The 25,752-nt window shown below is 57.8% G+C and overlaps 1 protein-coding gene across 5 annotated transcripts in view; it reads right to left on the bottom strand.

Moving 5' to 3' along the window:
- Positions 1–699: 699 nt before the first annotated feature.
- GNG7 (G protein subunit gamma 7) overlaps positions 700–25,752 on the bottom strand; it is a 128,122-nt gene continuing 103,069 nt past the window's right edge. The window contains exons 4-7 of one of the 5 annotated variants that reach the window (XM_074351190.1): positions 24,764–24,981; positions 19,817–19,870; positions 7,502–7,620; positions 700–4,253 (exon numbers count right to left, since the gene is read on the bottom strand). In XM_074351190.1, the coding sequence (XP_074207291.1) occupies positions 4,128–4,253; positions 7,502–7,582 (207 nt within the window). In that variant the 5' untranslated portion in view covers positions 7,583–7,620; positions 19,817–19,870; positions 24,764–24,981 and the 3' untranslated portion in view covers positions 700–4,127. Of the gene's footprint in view, positions 4,254–7,501; positions 7,621–12,850; positions 19,675–19,816; positions 19,871–22,023; positions 22,140–24,763; positions 24,982–25,752 lie in introns of those variants that run through there. The other 4 variants (XM_074351189.1, XM_074351185.1, XM_074351187.1 and 1 more) reach the window with 4 other exon arrangements.

Raw genomic sequence — 25,752 nt, 5'->3', positions numbered from 1 at the left:
ATACTTTTTTTCCAATAAAGAAAATTTTATTTTCAATGATAAATATTTTGCAATTATTTTCCATTATAGGTTATCACAAGGTATTGAACATAGTTCCCGGTGCTGTGCAGTGAATCCGTGTTGCTCTCCTATTTCATGTGTAGCACTTTGTGTCTGTCAATCCCCTACTCCTAATTTATCCCCCTCCCCCACATCTTCCCTAATCTTATCTTTCATGATACATGGGACACAATTTTTGTGCAGCTGACTCTGTAAACGTTTTACACAAAGAAAGTTCTCTGCTCAGAGGTGGGAGGCAGCCATGTACAGATGTATCACCAAAGATTTAACTCTTCGTGATGTGCAGTGAGGCTGGGTCACAACTCATTTGACCTCTCCCCAGGAGTCTGGAGGTCGAGGGTGGTTTCTGGGTGATGGAGAGCAGGAAGGGGCGAGATCAAGACCTTCCCAGGCTCCGAGCTCTCAGAGGACCTGAGACTCACAACACGGGCAGATCCTCAGATGGCCTCCTCCTCAATTTTCTAACTACATGTCAGAAAGATGTAGGAGCCAGAGGTCACTTCTCTGTGCTGTTGCCCAAAGCCCGGTTCCATCTGTGTAGCTCTTCCCAGGGCTGGTGGGGGGTGGGGGTGTAACCCCCACCCCAATCCATCCCCACAAGCAGCAGCCAGGGAGCTAAGGAAGGGCCGGAGCCAGCAGGAAGGAACAGTGAGCCTTTTTATTGTGGATTCATTCACTTGGTATCAACAATCCCACACAATATTACAACACAGCAGGAAAGTGGGTGTGGCACACCTGGAATTTTTTAAAAATCAGAATAAAAACCACTGGACATCCACACGCAGATGGGGGTGGAAGCTGTTAGAACCACAGGCTGCTTCTGAGAAGCAGGAACCAGTCTTTCCCATGTCTGGCCATAGTCTCCAGGGACAGAGGAGGAAGAGGGTGGAGGGTGACATATGGCTTCTGTTCAGGGGACCCCGCATCAGGCTGGCTTTTTATAAATGCTCCTGAAGGACAAGCAACCATTGGTGGCCTCGCCTTGGCCTGGAAACAGCCCCAGGTCACTCGTGCTCGAGGGAGGGTCTGATGGCCTTTTCCTGCCATCCCGGGGCCAAGAAGGATGAGCTGCCTGGAGGCCCAGCGCCTCCGGACACAGTGACCGGGATGTCAAAGGAGGAAAGCACCTTCCAGCAGGCCCAGTGGTTCACGTCCCCACCGCATGACATCACAGCCCAGTCACTTAATTCTTGGCCTGGGGGGTTACCTTTGGGGATGATGAGGAAGGGGCTACATTCTAGCTCCTTCCTGGAGTGGAGGAGGGGAGGGGAGGGAAGGCCACAGGATCAGGGCTGGGCCGGGCCAGGCCCTCAGGGAGCACTGCAGGCTGCAGAAAAAGGGAGACTGCGCTTCTGCTGCCCAGCTCTGCCCTTCTTAGGTGACTGTGTCCTCAGTACCCCCCACCTTCTCCCCCTAGTCACATGGCTGAGAGACACTGGTCTCCCCCACGTCCGCACTGCCCTCACCAACTCCCGGCCACTTACAGTCCCCCAAATGCCCTGAAAACCCTGTCTTCTTGCTGATACCTGAGCCACAAAAGCACAAGCAGGAAACACTGCCGTGTATGCACTGAGGCTCCAGGCCTTCGCCCAGGGCACTGGCGTTTACTCTAAGAAGGGGAAAAAGGAAAGGAAAAGAGGGCTTCCTCCTCAGCTGGAAAGAAACTCATAGTGGGGTTTCTGCTGACGCCACCTCCTGGGGTGGGAGGTTGCCGGCCCCTGAAGTGCAGCTGGGTGGTTGCGGCCATGGGGCTGGGGGATGGCTGTCCTCACTCTCTCTGGGCCTCAGTTTACCCAGGCAGCTGGGTCCCTGGGGTCTCCGGGGTGGGGGTGGGTAGAAACGGACGATTTTGCTTCAGGGCTGGGGGGAGCGGAGGCTCGCTGAGCCCGGAGTTGGAGTCGGGATGGGGCTGCCAGGCTGGCTCACCCCCAACCCCGCTCAGCCAGGGGTCCTGGGCTTTGCTTCCTAGTGCCTTCCCCCGAGTCATTCGGGTGGGGACACGCGGTAGGGGCTGGGCTGGGCACGGCTGGCATGGGGTCTCGGTCCCCGGACACTCCTGACGCTGAGATCAGGCTGTCTTGCCCTCTTTGGGGCCGGGTGGCTGGAGGGCAGGGACAGTGGGGGGCGCAGGAGGAAGGCCCGCGGTGCGCGGACCGATCTCAGGCTCAAGGGATTAAGGCTTCTGTCACAGAGCAAAGGGTTACCAGTCAGCAGATGGCTGGTGGGGTGTCCTCGCCGGCAGACGCGCTCTGCCAGCTGCCCCTCTAACCCTCGGGATTAAGCCCCGCTGTGCTCTGGCTTCCCCCTGCCCAGCGGGCGCCCCGGAGGTTTCTGGAACAGGCTTTGTTCCGACCTGCTGTTCTGCTGGGGACGGGGTGAGGCACCTCGGCCGCTGGCTCCCCACGCAGTGGAAGGGGGCAGCAGCCTGAGTGGGCGGGGGGTTGCGGCTTTCCCATCCAACTGCAGTGCGGGAGGCCCGGCCCCCGGAGGCCCCAGGTGCTCCCGGACCGGCCGGAGAGAGCTGGGCGCCTGGGAGAAACGCGGCCCTGGGTCTGCACGCAGCGGGGGCCGGCCGCGGGGGCGGGGGGCATCCCGCGAGGCTTCCCAGCGATGCAAGATCGGAGCCCCGCAGGACCACAGGGGCGCGAAGCGGCGAGGCACGGGCGAGGTGCACGAGCTCTGGCCCGGCCCCGCCCCGCCTGCCTTCTGCGGCTGCGCAGGGCCCTCCCGCTCGGGCCCTGGGGCTGGACTGCAGCCTCTGCCCCGCCGCCGCCGCCGCCGCCGCCGCCGCCGGGGGTGGGCCGGAGCTCGGGGTGCGGGGTCCCCGCGGCTGTAGGCGGCGCTGGCAGGTGAGGGCAGGTGGGCGTCTTAAGAGAGGAAACAGCAATTGTAAAAAGGCCCCCTGCCCTGTCCCCAACCGTCAGCTCCATGACGCCCCACGTTTCCCAGGCTGCGCGGAGTGATGGACTCCCCTCGCTCCCTCCGGCCAGATGCTCGGGGTCGTTGAGCGCGAGCGAGGAGGGCGGGGCGGCGGGTGCCCCTCCGTTTCTGGGCACAGGGTCTCATCTCAGGGGCCTCCGCGGCTACTTCCAGGTCATTTCACACCTTGCTAAACCTCGACGCACTGGGCAGCCCTGCTCACTGGGCAGGCCTCCCGAGCTGCATGGCAGTGCACGAAAGTGGAACAAAACAAAGCCAAACGGAAGAGCTGAATATGACCGAAGCCTCTCACTGCCCACACCGACGTCTCGTGCTTACGACAAAACAAAACTCAGCCGGCCATAACACTGACTAGGGCCACTTGCGAAGATGCGTTTGTGGAATGGGCGGGGTCCCCAGGAAAGGGCAGGGGCTGTGGCGTGGCTGTTGGGTGACACATGCCATACGAAAGCCACGTGGCAGGGTGACCCTTGGTGACACGGATGCGTTTCACAGCCGAAGTCCCCTTCCAGGCCTCTAAAATCCACTTGTGCCTTACCATTCAATCCAGTTTAGCTGCTGCTTCAGCCAATAAAACCTGATTTTTAGCAGTTTGGATTAACACATTTTAAATTGAAAGGAGAAAAATTTCCAAAAAAAAAATTCATAATGCCTCTCCCCAACCCCGAACCAGTTTTACTCTGCTTACTGCCCCCCACCCCCCCAAAAAAAGCATCCCACAGAAATCAACCCGGCAGAAATCTTCACAAATGGCCACTGCAAAACTTACACCCGGCCAGGTCGCCCAGGCCCACAGCTAAGTCACCCACCTCCGTCCCGTCCCTTGGCCCAGCTCTGCCCTGGGCCGCAACTCCAATGACAACTCAGTTTAAAAAAATTGTTACCCTGTCTCTGGGGCATCTCAGCTGCTCCCCGTCGAAGTGGTTGCGTAGCAGGGCCCCTGTGAGGGCTGCGGAGCTGGGTCTGAAGCCCCAGCTGAGCCCAGAGGCTACACGTTACCCCATCTGGGCGGTGGCAACGCTGTGCATTTCTTTTGGAGTTAAAAGTCTTGCGGGACTAGGTACTGAAGGATGCCCTGACTGGGGGTGGGGGGTGGGGAGAGGGGCTGAGCACACAGGAAAACAAAGCTATAGAATAATACAAGGCTTCTTGTCCTTAAAGGGGTTCTCGGAGGCAGGGACTCCCACCAGCAGGGGGTCGTTCCGGGCGTGCTGCTCACAGTAACTCATGAGTTCGGATGAGGCTTTGGAGACCTGTGTGTGGGCACAAGGACGAGAGAGGAAAGATAAGAAAGGGCCAAGACACCTGTGTCCACAGCAGCACGGCTCAGCGGCCAGAAGGTGGACACAACCCCAATGCCCATCAACTGAAGACCAGGTACACACCACCTGCCACTCCACACGTGGGAGCATCACTCAGCTGTGACCAGGAGAGCAGCCATGACACCCGCCACCACGGGGACGGACCCTGAGAGCATGATGCTCAGTGAGAAGCAGACACAGAAGGACACACAGCGTGTGACTCCAAGGATGTGAGACGTCCAGAACAGGCCAGCCCACAGACACAGGGAGGGGGCTCCTGGCTGTCAGGGGCTGGGGGGGATGAGTGTGATGACAGCTAATGGGGATGGGGGTGATTTTTGGGGTGATGGAATGTTCTGAAATTAGGTAGTGGTGATGGGTGCACAACACGGTGGACACACTAATATCACTAATGATAAGTTTTTTGTTATGTTTATTTTACTGGAATTTAAAGAAGATTAAAGAAGAAGGACTGAGCCTCCCCCAGCAGGAGCTGGGCAGAGTCTGAAGGGAAGGGTCAGGGAGGGCTCAGTCTAAGACTTTGTCTCTGCCGGAGAATGGACCTGACAGGAAGGTCCCTGCCTGGACGCCCCCACAAGCCATCTGGGTATCAGTGACCCTGGTGAGTGGGCTGACACCTAGGACTCCCTGCATCAGGGTCCCAAAAGAGGAGGGCGGAGATGAGGGCAGGTGCCTGGTTCCCGGGGTCCCACCCTGCTAGCGTCTCTGTGGCCTTGGCCCCTCCGGCAGCCCCCTTCCCACCTGTGCAGCAAGAGGCAGGGGGAGGGCTCTGGGAGGTGTGGCAGCCGGGAGGGGCCTCGGTGCCCCAGACTGCAGCCCCGGGCGCCAGGGCCCCGGGCTCGGATCCTAGAGCTCAGTTTGGAAGACAGACCTCCCGCCGACAAGCATCTCATGACCGGGAAACAGGGGATGCTCTGCGCCCTCCATCCCCGCCTCGCGGGCGACCTCTCACTGGGCCTGGCCCTGCGGTCCTGGTCACTGTCCGGGGGCCCCAAAACCTCAGGCGGGACTGGGAGGGAGGCCTGTCACGTCCTGCCTCTGCTCCTCCCCACATTCAGAGGGGCGCCGGGGGAGCCCTCCCGACATCAGACGGGCGGGTGAGTCAGCGTTCTCCGCCAGGGCCCGGGCTGGCTGGGCGCGCGGAGGAAAACCACTTCAACCGGGGCCTGCTCTGTCTTCAGCCCCTAGGAATGCTTTGAATGCTCAGAGTTCTGGAACATTCAGACGCCTCGTGGGAGGCCCCCCAACCCCACTGGGAGGTGCAGTAGCCTCCTCCCCACCTGGCCAGGCTGGAGGCCTAAGGCCATCACAGGGATTCCCACCCCTTCCTTCCACCAAGAGCCATCCCTTCCTCAGGAATCCCCAGACCAGCCGTGTCTGGGGGGTGGGGGTGCTGATGGAAGGGAGCCCTAGCAAACACTAAGGGCGATGGCTGATTTTAAGTGTACAATTGCGGAGGCCAGGGTACCTGGCTGTCTGGTCAAAAGCCAGCCTAGACGTCTCTCTGAAGGTATTTTTAGATGAGATTCACATTTACATCAATGGACTTTAAGTAAATCAGATGACCCTCCGTACTGTGGGTGGGCCGCTTCTAATCAGTTGTAGGCCATCAGGGAAAAGACTGAGGTCTCTCAAAGCAGAAAGATTTCTGCCTGCAGACGGCCTTCGGACTCGAGCTGCATCAGCTCTTCCCTGGGTCTCCAGCCTGTGGTCTGCCGTGCACACTTCAGACCTGCCAGCCCATGACTGTGTGAGCCAGTGCCTTAACATACATGTCACACCCTCCTCTCTCTGTAATATAGTCATATGCCCCTGACTAATCCAGTGGGGCTGGAGCAGGGCTAACGTGGAGCCATGAAACACCCGTGTCTTCTAGATGGAGACTTCCTGGCCCTCACCTGGCCACCTGCAGGCTGGGGTCTGGGGCAGGAAACAGCTTCTCGGAGGAGGCTCACCATCCTTTGCAAAGCGGTCAGGGGTTTGGTAAGAATGATTTGGAAAAGTGTCAGACACTCGTCTTGTGTAAGAGGCAGAGACCAGCTGCTTGGCCTACACGCTCTGAAAGCCCTGGATGTCGTCATGATGTCCACTTGTGGACTTAAGATTCATTTATGTAAACACACATGGTCCCTCCACACATGGGAGCATCACTCAGCCGTGACCAGGAGAGCAGCCCTGACACCCGCTCCCACATGGACGGACCCTGAGAACACGATGCTCAGTGAGAGAAGCAGACACAGAAGGACACAGTGCGTGAGTCCATGGATGTGAAACGTCCAGAAGAGGCCAGTCCCCAGACACAGAGAGGGGGCTCCTGGTTGTCAGGGGCTGTGGGGGGAGGATGGGGAATGACTGCTCATGGGATGGGGTTTCTATTTAGGGCGATGGAGTGTTCTGGAATCAGTGACGATGGCTGCACAACATTTTGAGTTCACCAAATGCCACCGAATCGTGTACTTTAAAAATGGTTAACTTTAATTTATGCAAATTAAAAAAAAAAAAAAAAAGCCCGCAGAGCTGACTGCCTGATGAGGATGCACTGTCTTGTTTTGCTTTGCATGTTCCTGGTCCCTGATGGGTTAAGTGTCTTCGAGCAGGAACTGCTTGTCTTTTTTCTTCTCTTTTCTTTTAGCATAAAAATCAAACATGCTGATTTCAAAAAACGCAATCGACGCAGAAGTGAAGAAAGCAAACAGTGAAAGGCCCGTGTCCTCCTTCCCCTTTGAGGGGCCGGGGCTCTAACTTCTATGTGCATCTGTCACAGCAAGGGAGCCAGCTCTGAGGATGAGGGGACAGAGGCCACGGTGCCTGCCTCACGCTGATGCTTTCGGTGGGGCCTGAGGTGGCCTTATCTGGGGCTGTCCAGGGAAGGACCCCAATGGCTGGGGTGGGCTTAGAGCAGAACTCGAGGCCTGCCTCGGGCCCCACTGTGTTTATAAAGCATGCTGGCACGCCGACCATCACCACAACCCATGACAGAAGGTTTACATCTGTGTCTTTTTGCTGAAAAAACTGGCTCAGAGGAGTTAAGTGAGTGGCCCAAAGTCACACAGCATGAGGCACAGCAGAGCGCATTTCCCCACCGTCCTGCTGAGCGGTCTGTGCCCCCTGTTTGCTGAAGGTGTGCCTGGGGGTCTCTCCCCTCCTCTGCCCGCCACTCGCCCACCCACCCAGCTCACCTTGATGCGCTCGATCCCAGCTTCGATGCGGAGCTGCTCCACCAGCTTCCGAGCCTGGGCTATGTTGTTAGTGGTTGACATCGTCTGCCATCAGCTCTGGGCCCCCGACGTCCAGAGAGCTGCGGGAGGAAGCAGACAGACGTGAGCTGGCCTGTCACACCCCGGGACTGCAGGTGGAGGGCCGACAGGAGGGACACCCCGCTTCCGGAAGCCTCCTGGGCCTGCCCCGCCCCACCCCCCTGCAGCCCTGCAGTCCCTAGGTTGCTGGTGGGAGGCCCAGCAAAGCACATCTTCCCCACTGTCCCCTCCTGTGTGGTCGGGGGCACGTGCTCGCTGGATGTGACCACCAAATGTCCCAGGAAAGTTCACAAAGCCATGGTATTGGTTGCTGGTTGGCGCAGGACGAGGGGAGTTTTCTCTGATCCCTGCTCCTGTGCCAGGCCCTCCCCAAAACTGCTGGCATTGGGGATGGATCATCCTCTGTGGGGGGCCGTCCTGGGCACCGTGGGATGTGGGGCAGCCTCCCTGGCCCCCACCCACTCGATACCAGAAGCCCCCCAGTGTGACGATTACAGATGTCCCCAGACATGGCCCAGTGTCCCTTGGAGGCAGAGTCACTGGGGGAGAGGCCCCTGGCTCCGGACCCAGACGGAACACATAGGAAGTCAGCACCCTTGGGTCTGGGCGCCCTGCCCCTTCTCGGGAGGCCCGGGGCCTGTCTCCTCCGTCTGTGTGTTACTGGGCCCGCAAAGTAAAGTTTAATCACATTGAACGTGTCGCGTTGCCTGTGGATGGACAAGCGTTTGTAGAAAACGGCAGACAGAGCCCCAGTGCCTGCTGCTCGGCTTCTCTCATCGGCAGCATCTTGAAAAACTGTATCCAGTGACATCACAGCCAGGATGCCGAGGCACTGACGCAGGGAGGATCGGGGCCCCTCGCCCCCAGGGTCCTCCTGCCCCGCCACCCTGGTGGCTAGGCCTGCAGGTGCGAGCTCCATCCACACTTTGGTCCTCCCAGGAATGCTGTTTAAATGGAACCACACAGTATGGGAACTCTGGGGACTGGCCTTTATCTATCTATCTATCTATCTATCTATCTATCTATCTATCTATCTATCTATCTATTTATCTATTTATCTATCTCTCACTCAGCATAAACATCCGGAGATCGCCCAGGCAGCTGTGCTCATCAACAGCTCCTTCCTTTGCACGGCCGAGTAGACATCCCCGGCGTGGGGGTGCCGCCGTTTAACCCAGCACCCATCCGAGTACGCGCGGGCCGGCTCCTGGCTCCGGCTGTCAGTGACACAGCCGCCACAGACGTCCGTGTGCAGGCTTCTGTGTGCACAGAAGCCTTTATTTCTCTGGAATAAGAGCTGAGGAGTGTGCCTGCATGTTTCATTTTTTAAAAAATATTTTTACTTTTTTGGGTTAGATTTTTAAAAAAATTTATTGTCGGTACCGGGGATTGAATCCAGGACCTTGCGCATGCTAAGCATGTGCTCTGCCACTGAGCTGTGTGCCCCCCGCATGTTTCGTTTTTTTTTAGAGAATGCAGGAGTGTCTTCCAGAGAGGCTGCACCATTTTACGTTCCCGCCAGCCGCGGACGAGGCATGGTCATTTATTTTTATGATTCAGTTACGCAACGCTGTTTCTGTTCCTCAAGGGGGTAATAATTCTTTTTTTCCATCCAATCTACATTTCGTGGGCCCTGGGCCCTGGGATAGTGGTTCTCAGCTGGGGCAGTCCTGCCCCCAGGGACACTGGGCCACGTCTGGGGACACCTGTGGTCGTCAGAATTGCAGATGCTCCTCGAAGAGCCAGGGAAGCTGATCACCCCTCCGCCGTGCCAGGGATGACCCCCCCGTGGAGAATGACCCCGCCCCGAATGTCGACGTGCCACGGCTGAGAAACTGGGTCTGATCCCTGCTCACACCACGCACCAGAATAAAGCCTGGTGGGTCAGACAGTGTAAACCAGGCTGACCCCCAGCGTCTGTGAGTCACCCCTCCCTCCCACTCAGATGTGTGTTTAAATGTGTGCAGCATCCCAGGACCTCAAGGTCAAGTGGTCATGGAGTGCAGTCTCCCAGGGTCAGTGCAGTCTTCTAACCCAGGGGGTCTCATCTGGGGAGACTCTGTCCCCAGGGGACACTGAGCAATGTCTGGGGACATCTGTGGTTGTCATGACTTGGGGTGGGGCACTCCTGGCCTTGAGATGGGATCAGAGCATGACCTGGCCCCAGTGTGGGCAGCATCCAGGTTGAGGAAGCTCCAGGTGTGTGTCAGTTCAGCTAAGGGGTGGGGCGGCGGTGCGAAGCCCAGGAATCAGGAGTCCTGGGGAGCTGGTCCCGGCTGGGCTGACGCTCCCCCAGGTAAATCAGTAGCCCACTGTGCTCTGTCTGTTTTGCAGTCGGTAGAGTGGGCTAGCTGCAGAAAAGTAAAGGCAGATTTCAGGCTTTCAAAGAATGTCCTATTTGGCAATAAAAAGTCCAAGTCTTGTCTGGCCCTCCAGGGAATTGCACTGAGTGGCAAAGGCCAGTCCCCAGAGCTCCACGTACAGAACATCTCTGAGATGCCGAAGTCGTGGAGATGGAAGAGAGATTCGTGGTTGCAGGGGGCGGTGGCCTGGGGGGGTGTCTGGGTAGAAAGGCAGACACCAGGGTCCTTGCGGGGCGGGAAGTGCTGTGTCTCTCGCCCTTGGTGGATTCCCGTGTCTGCACAGGGCATAAACTTGCCAAGAACAAATCACAAAGAAGTAAAACTGAACAAATCTGCATCAGGTGGGTGGTCGTCTCGGTGCCGACACCACGGCTGTGACGCTGTCCACGCTCTGACCCAGCGGCCACCGGTGGGGAGACGGGGTGCAGGGCGCTCAGACTTGCTCTCTGCGATTTGGTGCAGCAGCGTGTGAACCTCCAGTGATTTCCATCCGAGTTTCGATTAAAAAAGATCCCTTCCACACTGCTGGCTCCCTCCTTCCCGCCAGACACCCGGGCCCCTCTCTGGGTCAGAAAAGGCCCAAGTGTGTCTGCTCTGGGTGCACAGAGCCCACGTGTGGGCTTCCAGAGGGCTCTGATTCAGCAGAGAGCTTCAAAGCAGCCACAAAACATCCAGCTCAGGGAAAACCGCCCTTGGTTTGGCTTAAAAATACCTAAATTACTCAGCACTAAATATAGACGCTCACAGAGAACAAACGGGGTGGCCCCATGGCGTGTTTTCCTTGGAAGGCCGGGCAGTACCGTTCAGTACCCACACTTGGGGCGTCCACCAGGTCCCCAGGAGCCCTGGCCACCTCGGGGACCCCAACCGCGGCCTCCCTCTTAAGCTCTAAGACCCTGAGCGCTGCTCGCTGTCTGTCTGTCCGGGCACAGCGCCTTGCGAGGTTCCCTCTGGGCTGGGTTATAACCCGGGCCCCAGGGACGGCCAGAGAGGCTGCATTGGGGGCTGCAGGTGCACGCGCGTCTGTGAGTGTCAGTGCACGTGTGAGCCTGTCTCAATGCGTACTTGGGTGTATATGAGCGCGCACAGCGCACGCGTGCAGATGCGTGTGTTTACGTGTGCGTGTGCACAGGTGCAGGTGTGCGCCTGTGCATGAGTGTGCCATGTGCCTGTGTGTGAGTGGCGGAGCTGCCGGGACCCAGACACGCTTGCATCACCGCAGCCCAGGCAGCAGACGGGAGCCCTCGTCCCAGCCAGTCACTGCCGCGTGGGCTGCGTGCCTCCCGGGGTTAGGTCAGCTCCCGCGGGACGGGCAGCGCGCTGAGTCAGCCAGGAACATTCCTCACCAGCTGCCTCTCCGCAACGGGCACGTGACGGCGGGCACCCGACCTGGCTGGGCCTGCCGGGGCCCAGAGGAGCTGGGGGGGAGGGTGGGATCGCTGACTCCAGGAGGGAGGGGTGAGGCGGCTGGAGCTGCAGGCGGTGGTCAGGTCCCGACTCCAGGGTCGGCCTCTGCGGAGAGGCGGGTTCAGGCCTGGCAAGGCTGGGGACACGACTTGGGGTGAGGTTTGTCTAAAAATAGGACCTTCACAGATGCCACCAGGCCCTGGCTGGCCTCCCAGGAAAGGGCCGGGAAGTCACCGGGGTCAGGCAGCTCCCGCAGAAGACTCACGGGCAAGTGTCTGGCCAGCAAGGACCGTGAAGGCCCCGTGCATTGGGACCTAGCATGAGGCTGTGCTGATGCCACAGGCAGGGTCATCACCAGAATGTTACAGACCTGAGCCCAGGCGCCAGGCTCTGGTACACAGGGGACTGAGTACTCCCGGGCGGGGGCGGCGCCTCTCCAAGGTGGGCTGCAGGGATGGCAGGATGGGGGCACCTAGTCAGAACAGGGGCACTGCAGACAGGGGGCTGGGTCGTCCTCTATGGGGGCCGTCCCGGGCACTGTGGGGTGTGGAGCAGCCTCCCTGGCCTCACCCACTCCATGCCTGCCGCAGCCCAGTCGTGACAACCACAGATGTCCCCAGACATGGCCCTGTGTCCTCTGGGGGCAGACCCACCCTAGGGGGAAAACCTCTGGGTTAGATCAAGCCTCATTTTCACAACCAAAGAGATTCCATCTAAAAAGCCATAGAATGAAAAAGAAAAGTTACACAAATTAGTGAAAATGCACAGAATACTGATTCTGTCACAGAGAAGTGACATTTTAGCAACTGAAGAAACAGAGTGAATGGAGAAGCTCAACGTTATGACCATAGACAAATACTGAGAACTTCTTCATGGCAAACTGGCGAAACAAACCCGAGACCACGGACCTAGGAAAACCTACGGCAACGGTTAGTGGGCAAGCGAGCTCTTTGTCATGTTGCTAATACCTTGGTCGTCGGGTCTGAACTATCAGGAAAGGACTCGCTCGAGCAATTCAGGTAGGAAGTAATTTAACTGGTAAAAATCAAAGTGAATGGAGCGAGGCCTCATTAGCAATCGAGGAAAGTAGGCTGGAAGAATCGTGGTGACCACTTCATCTACCCAGAACACCAGGGGGGCTGCTGACGGAGCGCCACCTGACGCAGGCAGCGATGCGATCGCCCACTACCCTCTGGTCCTGTTGGCCAATCTCAGCCTCATAAACTGGACGTCAAGAGCTACAAGGCTGTCCTCTTAAATCCCCTGTCTGGGCATTTATCCCAAGGGGGGGAAATCAAAAGAAATAAAAAGCCATATGTAGAAAGGTGTTTACGACGGTGTTATTTATAATAGAACGAAACCACATGTTCCTTGGTAGGGGAATGGCTACTTCATTGGGACGTTTTCCTGGTGAAGCATTAGGCTGCCATTATAAATGGTACCTAAAGATGTGGAGCCCAGGGGAGGTGTTACATGAAAAACAAAACAAAACAAATCTAGATCGAGCAAAAAAGATAAAATTTTGGATTGAGGGGAAAAAAATCCCAGGGAGATGGACAAAGTGCGGATGCACACAGCAAAGTCCTGTCACATGACAGTATTTGTGGATAAAGGCAGAAGGGGTGCCTCCAAGTGACAGTCTGGTCAGTGATTGCCTTTATAATTTCCTTTAATTAAATGCTTTCTGTTAAGGTATAATTTTTGTCCAGTAAAATTCGTGCTTTTGGGCGTGCAGTTGATGAGAACTTACAAACGTACACAGTCCCGCGGCCAGCACTGCCATCAAGATATGGAGAAACTCCATCAGCCTAAGAAATCCCCACTGTGTTGCCGCTCTGTGTTGCTGGCCCCTGCAGACCTCGATCTCTTCTCTGTTCCTGGAAGTCCTACAAATAGGGTCCAGTGGTGTAGAGCCTGGTTCCTTTCATTCAGGGCACTGTCTGCACGAGTGACCGCGTGGCTGGGTCCATCGGCATCGGGTCATCACAGGACCGTGCCCCTGGGTGTGGATCCATTCACCTGCTGCACTGTGTCTGGGTTGCTTCCGGCATTTGGCGATTGTGAGCAAAGTGGTGGTGAACATTCATCTATGGGTTTTTGTGGGAAGCGAAATTTCCATTTCTCCTGGGTAAACCCCTGGGCGTGGGGTTTCTGGCTCCTGGGACAGGTGTATGTTTACCGTTACGAGTTAAACATTTTCCGTTTCCAAAGTCACTGTGCTATTTTGTATTTTGAAATAATCACAGACTGACAGGCAGTTGCAAAAATAGTAGAGTCCCACGCATCCTTTTCCCCGCCTCCCGAATGGTGACATCTCATGTGACTGTGGGACACGGATGCTGGGCTGTGCTCAGCCTTTACCAGCCCTCCCACGACTCATTCATGTGCAGAAGGGACTTTTGTCACCACTCACCCCTCCCAGGGAAATCTGGTCTAAACATTTCCTGTCCCGGCCGCTGTCCCTGACTAAGAGCCAGGTTCCTCCCTCCTGCACCCCTCATGGAGCTGGGCCACCTGCTATAGACCTGCCCCATGCCACCATGACTACCTGCGACCCCAGCAGACAAGGTTTGGTGTAAATGTTTGTGAAGTGGACAGATGGGCAGAGGCAAGAGAAAAAGTGTGACAAACTGGTGACGGCATCAGGGGGAAAAAGCCTAGGGCTCCAGCTGGCAAAGCTCCAAGGTGGCTGAACTCTCGTGTTTATCAAATCCTAGAGGTCTTGGTCAGCAGAGGGGACATACAACCCACCATAGTCCGGGGTGTCCCCACCCCAGCCCCGCCGGCACTGCTGACCTCGGGGCCGGGCCCTTCTCCATGGGGGGCCATCCTGGGCACTGGAGGGGTTAGAGCAGCCTCCTGGCCCGCACCCACTCCATGCCAGGAGGCCCCTAGTTGTGACAATCACAGGTGTCACCAGACATCACCCAGTATCCCCTGGGTGCGGAATCTAAGTCTTTTATGGAACTCTCTTATTAGAAGAAATTTTGCAGCTAAGAGATGTTCATCTAGGCAAATGCAAACAGTTTTTATGGAACTAAAATGGTTCGGTTTGAACTGAAGTGGTGCTGGATGAAAACAAGTTCGTTTCACAAGGGGGCTTAATTTTCTTAGCACCTAACAGCCCTCTGGGACTGGGAGGGGTCACATGGGGCCAGACCTCCCCCTGAAGCTCAGCCAACAGCACGTGTGAAAGGGGAGAGAGCGGGAGGTGGGGCCCCTGGGGGAAGTGGCGGACCTGAATTCTGCCCCAGATCCCAAAGCTGTGTGGCTTTGGGAAAGTTACCTCCCCTCTCTGAGCTCTGGTGAGCTTTGGTCAATGCTCAGAGTTATACTTCCTCTCAGTGCAGGCCCAGCGAACCTCCAGGTCGTCCAGATCCTGTGCCAGGGAACAGAGGCCCCAGGGGCTGGCAGCCACAGGGGGCCCTCTTTCAGTAACCCTGGCAGCTGCCAAATATAAACATAGCTGCCGGGGAGACTGAATGAGACCAGGTGACCTGGACCTCCTGCGCCAGCGCACGAGGGAGGGCCAGTTTTTTGCTAGCACTGGGGTGGCCACTCCCCTCACCTGCGCAGGGGCCGGGGCGGGGCAGGGTGTCACAGAGCCCGCTGGCCTGGGGCCGAGTTTGAAGTCGATCATATTAAAACGAGGAATGGAGGAAAGTGGTGAGAGAGCCGGTTCCGAGAGACCGGAAGTGGCCCCTTTTCCAGCTTGCAGGCCCCGCCCCTTCTGAGCCGTGGTGCAGAGGTGAGACTGGGTTCCTTTGAGCTGGTCTCTGGGCTTCAAGAGTCCACGATGCTGGTTACGCTCAGTCGCTTCCGTGCTGCCTTCGGACATGGTTAGGGGCCTTCCAGCATCTGGTGACCCTTTGTGGCATAACTCCCCTGCCGAGCTCCCAGAGCAATCAGGTCTTGGGGATCAGTGATAGACTGTCCTGCTGAGGGGCCCCAGCAGTGCCGCACGGGACAGAGGAACTTAGAGGCACTGGAGGGCTAGTGAGGTAAGGAAGGATTTCCATCCAGGATCCGGCTTTCAGGGCTACCCGGCTACCCTGGGGAGGAGGGTGTGTGGAGAGACTGAGTGATAGCTCTATCACTCAGGCCCCCCAAGGCTGGGGGCGCAGAGGGTGAGATCGGGGCGTCCCAGGGGGAGGGCGCTTGCTGAGCTCCCGCCTGGTGTGAGCGGGGATGGAGTGCTGCCTTCTAAGAAAAGGAAGCAGGCAGGCCCTCACAGCGGCTGCAGCTGAGTTCTGAATAGCGGCAGCCCCTGATGCTGGACTGAGGGGACCCTCAATCGCTAGTCGCCCCAGATGCTGAGCAGAAGTGAACGCGAATCCTTTCTGGTGGAAAACGGCATAATATGAGGCTTCCAATTGTTTCTACAAACAAGGCAGTAGTCACAGTGCCTAGCACACAGTTGGAAGTGACCAGGCATATGAGGAGCCAGGGCCACGTGAACGAAAATCAGCAGGAAAAACAGGCAATACAAGGAGGCTCCCAGGAGTCCCACGCCCTGGAACTGACATACTCTGAAATAATTGTGTTGCTTCTGTTCCACAGGTGAGACTGGAATTTTAGCAGCAAATTGGAAAATAGAGAGAAAGAATGCATGGACATGTGGAAAATGCTAATATCCAAAATGAACACAATGGGAGACGTAGTATTGTTAAAGACAACGGAAGAGAAAGTCGGTGAACTGAAAGATAGGAAATCTCCAGAATGAAGCATGGAGACAGACGGAGAGAGGCCACAGGGGACAAGGTGAAAGGCACAGAGGATGCAGCTAGGTCTAACACACACACAACTGGAGCTCTGGAAGACGGAGAGAGAGAATGGGGCAGAAGCAATCTTTGACGAGACAGTGACTGATAATTCCCCAAAACTGATAGAAAGAGGACTCCAAGCCACAGATTCAGGAAGCCCCAGAGCCTCAGGCAGGAAAAGTATTTTAGAAACAGACAGAGAAATGGCCAAGAAGCACATGGAGAGGAGCTCAGAGGTGCTCAGTGATTAGTCTTTGGAGGAAGTATAAATGATAACCAGAGTAAGAGACTGTTCCATGACTGTCTGGGCGGAAAAAATTTAAAAGACCAACAACACTAAGTACTGGGGAGGCTGTAGACACACCGGAGGTTCCGCACGTTCCTGATGGGAGTTAGTACAATAGTACAACCACTCCAGAAAATGGGTGAGCAGATTCGTATAAGGCTAAATACATACCAAAGCTATGACCCAGCAACTCCACTCCCAGGGACTTACCCAAGATAAATAAAAAACTATTTCCACAAAAGGACTTGTACAAGACGTTCATATGTCTGTAGCAGCAAAGATTGGAAGTAATCCAAATGCCTGTCCACAGGAGAATGGATAAACAACCTGCAGCAATTCATGCCACAGAACGGGACTGCACAAGGAGACAGAGGGACCTACTGGCAGATGAAGTCACGTGCATGGCTCTCAAAATACTTTGTCAAGTGACAGAAGGCAGACATTAGAAGCGTTCTCTATCTCGACTGAGGTGCTGGTGTACACAGGTGTACAGATTTGTCAAAGTTCATCAAACTGTGTATGTAAGATCTCTTCATCTTATGGAGGAGGAATTATAGCTTAATAAAACCAGCTAATTATAAAACAGACAGACAGACATAAGCTGGAGGAAAAAGGACCAACAACATGACGGATCCGGTGAAAATTCTAGACCCAGTGAAAATAAACTTCAAGACTTAGGGTAAAATAAAGAGTCACAGGAGCCATCAGTTCAGTACGCGCCTCCACCCAGTCCATCAACAGAAGATGCTCTGTGCGTCTGCCTTGAGAATCCTGTGACACTGTTCTCAGCTGTTTTGGTTATTGGGGCCCAACGATCGGAGCTGTAGGTACTACTTCAGGAGGTCACTCATTTGAATTGTGTGATTTTATACACCGGAAAAAAGGAAGTCAGCATCTGAAAAAATATGTGGACCTCCCCATCTGCCACAACTGGTCCAGGCCAGAGTGATGGGGCCCCAGAGACCTCGGTGCAGCCAGCCCCTCCCTGCTTGGGCTCCGCAGGGCTCTCAGCAGGCCAGGCAGACTCTGGTGCCCCCCAGGGGGCATCTGCTCCGTTCCCCATCCCTCTATCCCTCCTCCCAAACACTGGAGCAACTTCTGAGAACACATTCGGGTCTGTCCCTGCCCTGCCCAAACACCACCTGGGACCTCTGCACTCTGACAAAATCAAGTGCAAAGTCAAAGCGTGTCACTTGCTTCCCACTGCCAGGAACTCCTCCTCTGCCCCGTATCCTGCCTGCTGTGGACGGAATGTCTGTGACCCCCACAAAATGTGTGTTGAAGCCTAACCCCCTGTGATGGTATTGGGAGGAAGGGCCTTTGGAGGGCGACTAGGTCAGGAGGGTGGGGCCCTCGTGAATGGGATCAGTGCCTCATGAGGGGCTGAAGGGACCAGAGGTCTCTTTCTCCACCATCTGACCCCATTCTCTGGGTGTGGGTGCTCCCTGGGGGACACCCTGTCATCCTGGGCCTCCTCATGTGGGTTCACCCCTTGTATGGGTCCTTGAATCATGCCCAGGTGGCTGGCACACCTGTCCACCTGCCTCTGCCATGGGCTGGCAGTTCCTTGGGAGAATGTCTTTCTCAGAAACCTCTTCCACCCTGGCACCTTGAATCATCTTTACCATAGTGTGACCTCTCCACTTAAAACCGTCCCAAGGTGAACTTTCATAGAGAAGTGAGACGTCTCACATCCATGGAGTCACATGCTGTGTGTCCCTCTGCGTCTGCTCCTCCCCCTGAGCACCGTGCTCTCAGGGTCCGTCCATGTGGGAGTGGGTGTCAGTGCTTCTCTCCTTTTCACAGCCAAGTAATATTCCGTCATGTGCATGGAATAACATTTTTAAGCAAACGTTAAAAAAAAAAAAAGAAAGCAAAGGAAGAAAAAGAAAAGCCCTCATCCTGCTGTTGCTGATGTGGAAGCCACATACTTCTCTGGTCAGAGGTGGGGTGGAAGATGGAAAAACCAGTGGTTTCTTGGAGTCTGACCAAGAAATATAAGATGCGCATTTTGGCTTGTGGACAAGAACACTGGAGCGCCGAGCTTCGTGAAGGCCACGCACATGACGACAGAGTGTGTCCCCGGTCCCTGTGACGGGCGGGGACCCTGGTGCTGGCGCCCCCGAGGGGTGACCGTGCCCGAGTTTTACAGGTGCAGAGACTGAGGCTGGGGGACTTCAGGGCGTTAACAACCTTCTCAAGACCGCGCAGCTGATGGAGGCTGGGCCAGGGTTTGAATCTAATTCCCAAAGCAGAGCTTACTGAGAGAGCAGACCTTGGGGCAGCCGGGCAGGTCCCAGCACACGGCCCGTCCCCCATGCATCCAGAGGCAAGCTTCGGAGGCCGGGGGCACGGTCTCCGCATGCTCCAGTGCATTTGGCAAAGCATTTAGACAGAGGCTGGTCCAAGTTCTGAGGGTCTCCACGCATGGGGGACGGTGCCAGGACCCTCACATGGCTTCTTTCTTTGGGGAAGGGCCGGGGCAGAATGCTGGGGACATGGACGACACTGGCGCTGGGCCTGGGACAGGCCTCCGCAGCCACTGGGGTCAGAGAAAACCCCGAGTGAGATGTAACAGCAGAGTCTCAGCCTCGTGCCTCCCGTCTGCTGGTTGGGAAGTGACCCTGAGGCTCTTGGAGTCCTGGACATTTTCCCCAAGGAACTGAGCGGACCATCCTGCCAGCTTCTGGCGGGGCTGTGCGTGTGTACCCGAGACACCCGTGCGTCAACGCCTCCGCTCCCTGTGGAGGACCTCCGCATTTCTGGGCTGGCGCTTCCTGGGGACCGAGCCTCCTTCCTTCCTCCTCGGCGAGTCCGAGGGACAAATGGTGCTCGCTGAGGCGGCAGGACAGGCCTGGACGCAGCAGGCGCTCAGATGTCTTTGGGATCCTGCGCTTTCCCGAGGTGCTTAGCATGACGGCGCGTTCAGGCTGCTCACTGAGGGGTGCCTGAGACCTCACTGGGGGTGGGTGGGCTGAGCCTCAGTGTCCAAGTGGGCAAAGCCAAGAAGGAGCCCAGATAGCAGGCCTGGGGTAGCCTGGCCCCTGCAGGGACCCCGGGGCTCCAAGGCCTGAGCAGCAAGGCTGATGGGAAAGTGGATCACCTCCTGCCTCCCTGGCCCACAGCCGGGCACCCAGGGAAGCGCTGACCCACCAGGCGTGTCTCCCGCGGGCAGACTCGGAGGCTGGCATTCCCCCGGGCCCGGGACCAGAGAGAGCAGACGTGCTCCCCTGCCCAGCCTGCGATACCATCTCCACTCTCAGAGGTGTTTTCCGCCTGCACAGGAAGCAATGACAGCAAGACACAAAAATGCCTGCATTCCCCCTGAATTCCGCGCATAGCTCTCATAGCTGGGACGGGTGCCACTCCTAGCCTGCCCGACAAACCGACACCCCAGCCGCCAGCGCTGTCTCCTTACCAGCAGAGAAAGAACGGGATGCCAGGGGAGGCTTCTGAACGTTGGCTGGCTGGGCTGTGCAAAAGGAAAAGAATGTGAAAAATGTGGCCGGCTTGGCAGAGGCCAGGAGAGCAGGGCCTCCGAGGAGCGAGGAGCGGCTCCTGGTTCTGGGGGCCCCAGAGGAGGTGCAGCCTGGAGCCACTGCGGACCCCTCCCCCGGCCCTGTTGAGAAGGAGGGCGACTGGAGGTCTGGGCTGGGGAGGAAGTGGTGTGTCTGCACCCAGTGCGGTCCGGGAGGACACCCAGGCCCTGGCCGGGCTGTCAGTCCCACACACCCAGTGTGGGCCCGCAGCCCTGGGGACTCAGTGTGAGGCACGCTGGTCCCCAGGAGGCCGCGGCCAAGTCTCTCCCCCGAGGCAGACGCCCTAGGCTGACTCTCCTGCTCACAGCAACCAGGGCTGACGATGCTGGGGGACGACAACAGTGGTTCGGGGGCAGCGCCCCGCTGACCCGCTGCTCCTCCGCCTCTGAGAGACGCACCTTCCACAAGCCGCCGGGCCCGGGACGAGGCGGCCTAGGACCGCCCGCTGTCCTGAGGAGGACAGACCGGTTCAGGCCTGCCCCCCCAGCACTGCTAAAATTCTCTGCGGGGGGTCCCGGGTGCCGCGGGGTGTGGGGCACTGTCCCTGGTCCCCACCCCCTCGATGCCAGGACCTCCGCGTTGGGACAGCCACAGGCGTCCCCAGACGTTGCCCCGCGTGCTGGAGGTGGGGGACGGCATCGCTCCTCAGTTGAGAGCCACTGCGTCAGAGCCCCTCAACAGGGCCCTCATTTCAACACTTCTTTCCTGAATTTTGCTGTTTAACCGAGAATCACAGGAAACAGGAACGAGGGTTTTCCTTCAGCGGGTGATGGGGATTTCAGGGCCCTTCCTGAGTCTGGACTAGCGCACCCAGTCTCACCTGTGGCCTGGAGCGACCGCCCTGGGCCGTGCACAGGAGGCCCCGCCTCTCCCAGTGTGGTGGGTGGGGGGTGACCAGCAGTTACAAGGTACTTGTCACACCGACCTTCACCAGCAACCAAGAAAGGGCTCAGCAGGAGCTGCGCCCACCTCTGTGATGACTCCCAGCGACCCAGTACAGTCCCCTCTCTCAGACTGCGGACAGGACTGAGAACATGAAGGGATATGGATCTGGGCTGGGCCGTGGCATGTGGCACACATGACTGAGGGGGCCTGACTGGGTGACTGCCCTAATCAGGGAGCAAGTGTGCAAGGGATTCCACACAAGGGAGATCCTCTGCTGCTGGCTTTCAAGACAGAGGTGGCAAGAAATGGGGGTGGCTAAGAGGGGAGGGGGGCCTCGGTGCTACAGCTGCGAGGAACTGAATTCTGGAACAGTCTGAACGAGCTCCCAATGAGACATTTCGACTTCAGCCTGGTGATGCCCTGAGCACAGCAGGTAGCTACACCGCAGCCTGCCGGCTGACCTCCAGAAGTGAGCTGCAAACTGCTCGGTCTGTGACTGCTTGTTATGTGGCACAGATAGCTGATACACTGGGCTGGGGAGGCCAACTGGGGTCTCCTGGTTACTGGATTGGCTTCTTTCTAAGACTCTCTGTGCTCAACGCTGGTCATGGGGCCCCAGATAGCTCCAGGTGGCGTTCACTCCTCCCGCTGAGTGTGGACAGGACACTGAGCAAGGGGCCATTCTCTTTTGTAACAGCCCTGAGGGGTAAAGCACTAAGACCAGAGGAGTTTCCAGCAGCTTCTCCATTAGCGGCCAACTGGCTCCCCATGGTTCCCAGAATCTGGGACATGTGTGCCACACGCATCTCATCTCTGATGCACAGGAAGTCGGCCTCAGTGAACCCCAGCTCAGAGAGCCTGGCTGCTTCCAGGCAGTTCTGAAACGTCCCTCTCCCAGCCTCTTCATCCAGGCGGGTGGACGGGGCTTGTGCAGCCGGCGAGCTGAGTCAGAGCCCCAGGAAGGTGGCCTTGCAGAGGGAGGGGGCGCTGGCAGCGGGGGCCTGCGTCCCCGTCTCCCTGTCTTCAGAGAGAACAGAAACAGCCTTCATTTTGCTTGAAAACTTCCGGAAAGGGTAGCTTTACAGCTCACCGAGCTTCTGAATTCTTTCCTCCCGGGGCCTGGTGGTCCGACCCCTCATCCCCGCCTGCCACCAAAGAGGAGAGAGAAAAAAATCAACCTCCCCCGGCCCCAAACACAAACCTCCAGCCAGAGCCAGCAGGAGGACAAACAACGCTGGGTGAGAAAGCGGGCTCTCCCCCGCCGCCGCCGGGGACAGCTCCTCCGGTACACGTTGTTCCGAAGAGGAGGAGGCGGGGCTGAGAGAGGAAAAAAAATCCCAAACCAAAACAGAATGAGATGCGGTTTGGGAGAACAGGCTCTGGGCTTCTGTTAGGAACCAGCCGCCTCCTTGCAGGGCCGGGGGAAGCTGGCTGGCTGATGGCTGCGTCTGCGAGCACCTTGATCCCCGTGCAGTTCTTGCGCACCTGCTGTGCACACCAGGCCTCAGTCTTGCACACCTCTGGGGGGACCCACGCACCACAGTTCCTGGCATAGAAGCCCAGAGAACGGGGGATCTCCATCAGGATGATGTCTGGGGACATCTGTGGTTGTCCCAGCTGAGGTTGCTCCTGGCATCGAGGGGGTGAGGCAGGGCTCCCACCCCGCCGTGCCCAGGACAGACCCCCGCAGAGAACGACCTGGCCCCCCGTGTCCACAGCGCTGAGGGAGAGCAGCCCTGCTCCAGCCTCCAGAAACGTGCACGCAGCCTGGACGGCACATGCTGGGCATCAGGGCGAGAAATTCAGAGGGAGGGGTGGGTACCTTGCGGTGTCCCCAGCAGTGCGATGGGGTGGCCTCCTGGCCTTGCCCCCGGCCCCAAGCAAGGTCACACCACAGAGGGGACCTGCAGAGAGCCATGGGCACCACACCAGCATTCAGACTTTACTACGAGGGAGACAAGAACTCTCTGACCTCCCAGCAACCAGGAGCTGAGCGAGCAACTCTGGCCCCCATCCCACCCCACCCCACCCTACCCCACCCCACCCCTGCCCCCAGCCAGGGCGGGCTCTGGGTTCTGGGCTCTGGGCTCTGGGCTCCGGGCCTGCCGCTGGGCCTGAGGTTCTTCAGGGTCATGGTCACCCTTGCCTGGCTGGGTGGGGAGGGCTGGCCACGTGAGGGCCTTCTGTGACTTTGGGCACCATGACCTTTGGTGGGATGTGCGGCCGTAAAAGCCCAGCTGGGTCTTCGCCAATCGAGCGCTTCCCCCCAGGAGGCCTGCGCCCCCCAGAGACCAGCATCTTGTGACTCCCTGTCAGCTGGTCCTTTTGTGCACAGGCTAAATCGTGCCCTCTGGCAGCTATATTTAGAAAAGGCTAGAAAAAAGGGAATGAGTGAGGTGCCCACAAGCGAGGGGAAAACAGAGCGGCAGGGCAAGGGGCTGGGAGCCCTTGGCCAGAGCCCGGAGGCCAAGAACGAGCCGCCGTGGGCGCAGGCGGACAATGAGCCGTGGTGACGCACGGTGACGGTGCGGCTGATGCGCGAGCAGAAGAAAAGGCCCTCTCTGTCCACCCGGAGGCTGACTGCAGTCATATGAGAGTGTGCAAGCCAGGAGCCGGGCCAGGCCAGCTCGCCCAGTGCCTGTGTCTCATGTCACCTCTGTTCTCGGCTTCCCAGCACGGAGGAAGTACGTCACCCCAGCCCCCAGAGTGAGCAGCTCTGAGCCAAAGGGTGGGAGCCTGGGAGAGACGGGAGGGCAGGTCCAGGCCTTCCTACCTGAGCCCAGACAAACTCCTACACATCCTGCAAAACCCTGTGAAGTGTCATCTGCCCTGAGAAGCCCCTGGTCCACCGTCCATGCACAAGGCTGAGCCAAAACCCTCTCTCGGGGTGTCCACAGCTCCCTGTACATTCCTTGGGCACTGCATTTCCTGTGGCTGCTGTCACAGACTACCACAAATTTGGTGGCTTAAAACCATACACATGGATTCTCTCACGGTCCTGGAGTCAGGAGTCTGACTCGGGACTCACAGGGCTAAAACCCAGGCGTGGGCAGGGTGGGTCCCTCTGGAGGCTCCAGGGAGAAGCAGCTCCTGCCTCTTCCAGCTTCTAGAGGCGCCGCATCCCTGGCTCGCGGCCCCTCCCTCCATCCTCACCGCCAGCAGCGCAGCATCTCCTGTCTCTGACTCTGACCCCCCGCCTTCCTCTGATAAGTACCCTGTGATGACACGAGGCCCCTAGGGAATCCAGGGTCACCCCCCATTCCAGGGGCCTTAATTTAATCCCACCTGCAAAGTCCCCTCTGCCCCGTGAGGTGACACGTCCTCAGGCCCTGGGACCAGGACATAGGCATCTTTGGGGGCAGTGCCTGGGAAACCTGGCACCAAAGGGCCATGTGGATGCGTGGGACTGCTGGCTGCAGGGCAGGGGTTTACCAAAGAGGTTCCTTCCAGGAACTCACTCTGTCCCCAGGGCCAATCTCTCTCCCAAGACAGGGCCCCCAGGACCAGGCTGCAGGGGCAGAGCACCTGGCCACACCTGATGTCCACAGTGGGTGCCACTCATGGGCATGTGCCCAGGATGGCATGCTCTGCAGAATGGGGGACCTGCCTGGGGCACACGTGCTACTGAGTGCAAACCTCGGACCTGGGCCACTGGCTCCAGGCCTTTGCTCTGGGCTCTGGAAGGTTGGCCAACACGCAGCGGACTGAAGGTTCAGCACCAGAATGACCAGGGGCTACTTAGCATCTGGTACGCCACCTCTGAAGTCGTTAGAAGGTCCTGGAGCAAAACAAACTCAGAGAGGCTCTTCCTACGGGTTAGCTGTAGGTAAGGACATTTTTCATGTTAAAAAAGAAAAAAAAGGGGGGCCATCAGTGTGCTTACCTGAGCAGTTTTAGAGACAGGCCTGCATGGGAAGGCAGAGTCTGGAGGGGGGTCTTACCTGAGCAATCAAGCCCCGGGGACACTGGCGATGTCTGGGGACATCTGCGGTTGTCACGACTGGGGGCTCCTGGCATTGAGGGGGTGGGGGCCAAGGAGGCTGCTCCACACCCCACAGTGGCCAGGACGGCCCCCCACAGAGAACGATCAGGCGATGTCAGCAGTGCAAGGGTGGGGAGACCCCTCCCGGACTGGCCTGGGAGTGTTCCAGCCACTTTCCTGGAAAATGTACACAGTTTTGGTCTCGTCGGGTTCAAGTGAGAAGCACAGGTGGGCTGAGGCCCCTGCCATGGCTCCCGTGCAGCTGCTCCGTGCTACGCTGCACACCTTCAGTGTCATAACTCCCAAGGGCCCCCCACCGGGTACCCCCCAGGTGAGGATGTAGGTGTCTGGGACCGAAGGTCAGTGCCCTGCACTACAGTGAAGTGTCAGGATGTCTGGGGGGGACCCCTACTCGGGTGCTGCCCTAGTGTTTCTGGCTGGGAGCTTGACCTTGAAACAGCACCGGCGGTGGGGGTGGGGGCGGAGGAACAGCTGTCTTGGTCTAGGCTGCAAGTTTTGGCCTCAACCGAGCTGCTGCCGGGCTGCGTGCTCATCGAGGGACATGGACCCAGAGTACGTAGGGGATTTTGGTGTCTCCTGTGGAAACTTCTGGACAGGGACGACCTCGGCTACCCCTGCTGACGATCAGGCTGCACTGAGCGTCCGTGACCAGGACCGAGGGCACTCGGGGCCCAGATGCCTGAGAGGGGCAGCAGGGGTGCTGGGGGCCAGTGCTGGATTTGCAGAAAACCCCCAGTGAGAGTGGGTTAGTCTCGGCTTCCCAGTGGCCTCGGCCCCAAGAGGAGGTTTCTGCGACATGCACGGAATTTCTAACAATGAGATCGAGTGTCTGCTTCTGCTCACGCTGACAGCCCCTTCCTCATCCATTCAAATTCCATGACGCCTTTTCTTGTTCATATAGAGACGCAGCCAAGGGCTGGGCTGCCC

This window comes from Camelus bactrianus, chromosome 22 (genome assembly GCF_048773025.1).
Source record: "Camelus bactrianus isolate YW-2024 breed Bactrian camel chromosome 22, ASM4877302v1, whole genome shotgun sequence".
Classification (NCBI taxonomy): Eukaryota; Metazoa; Chordata; class Mammalia; order Artiodactyla; family Camelidae; genus Camelus; species Camelus bactrianus.
This window is presented reverse-complemented; position numbering and strand designations above follow the sequence as displayed.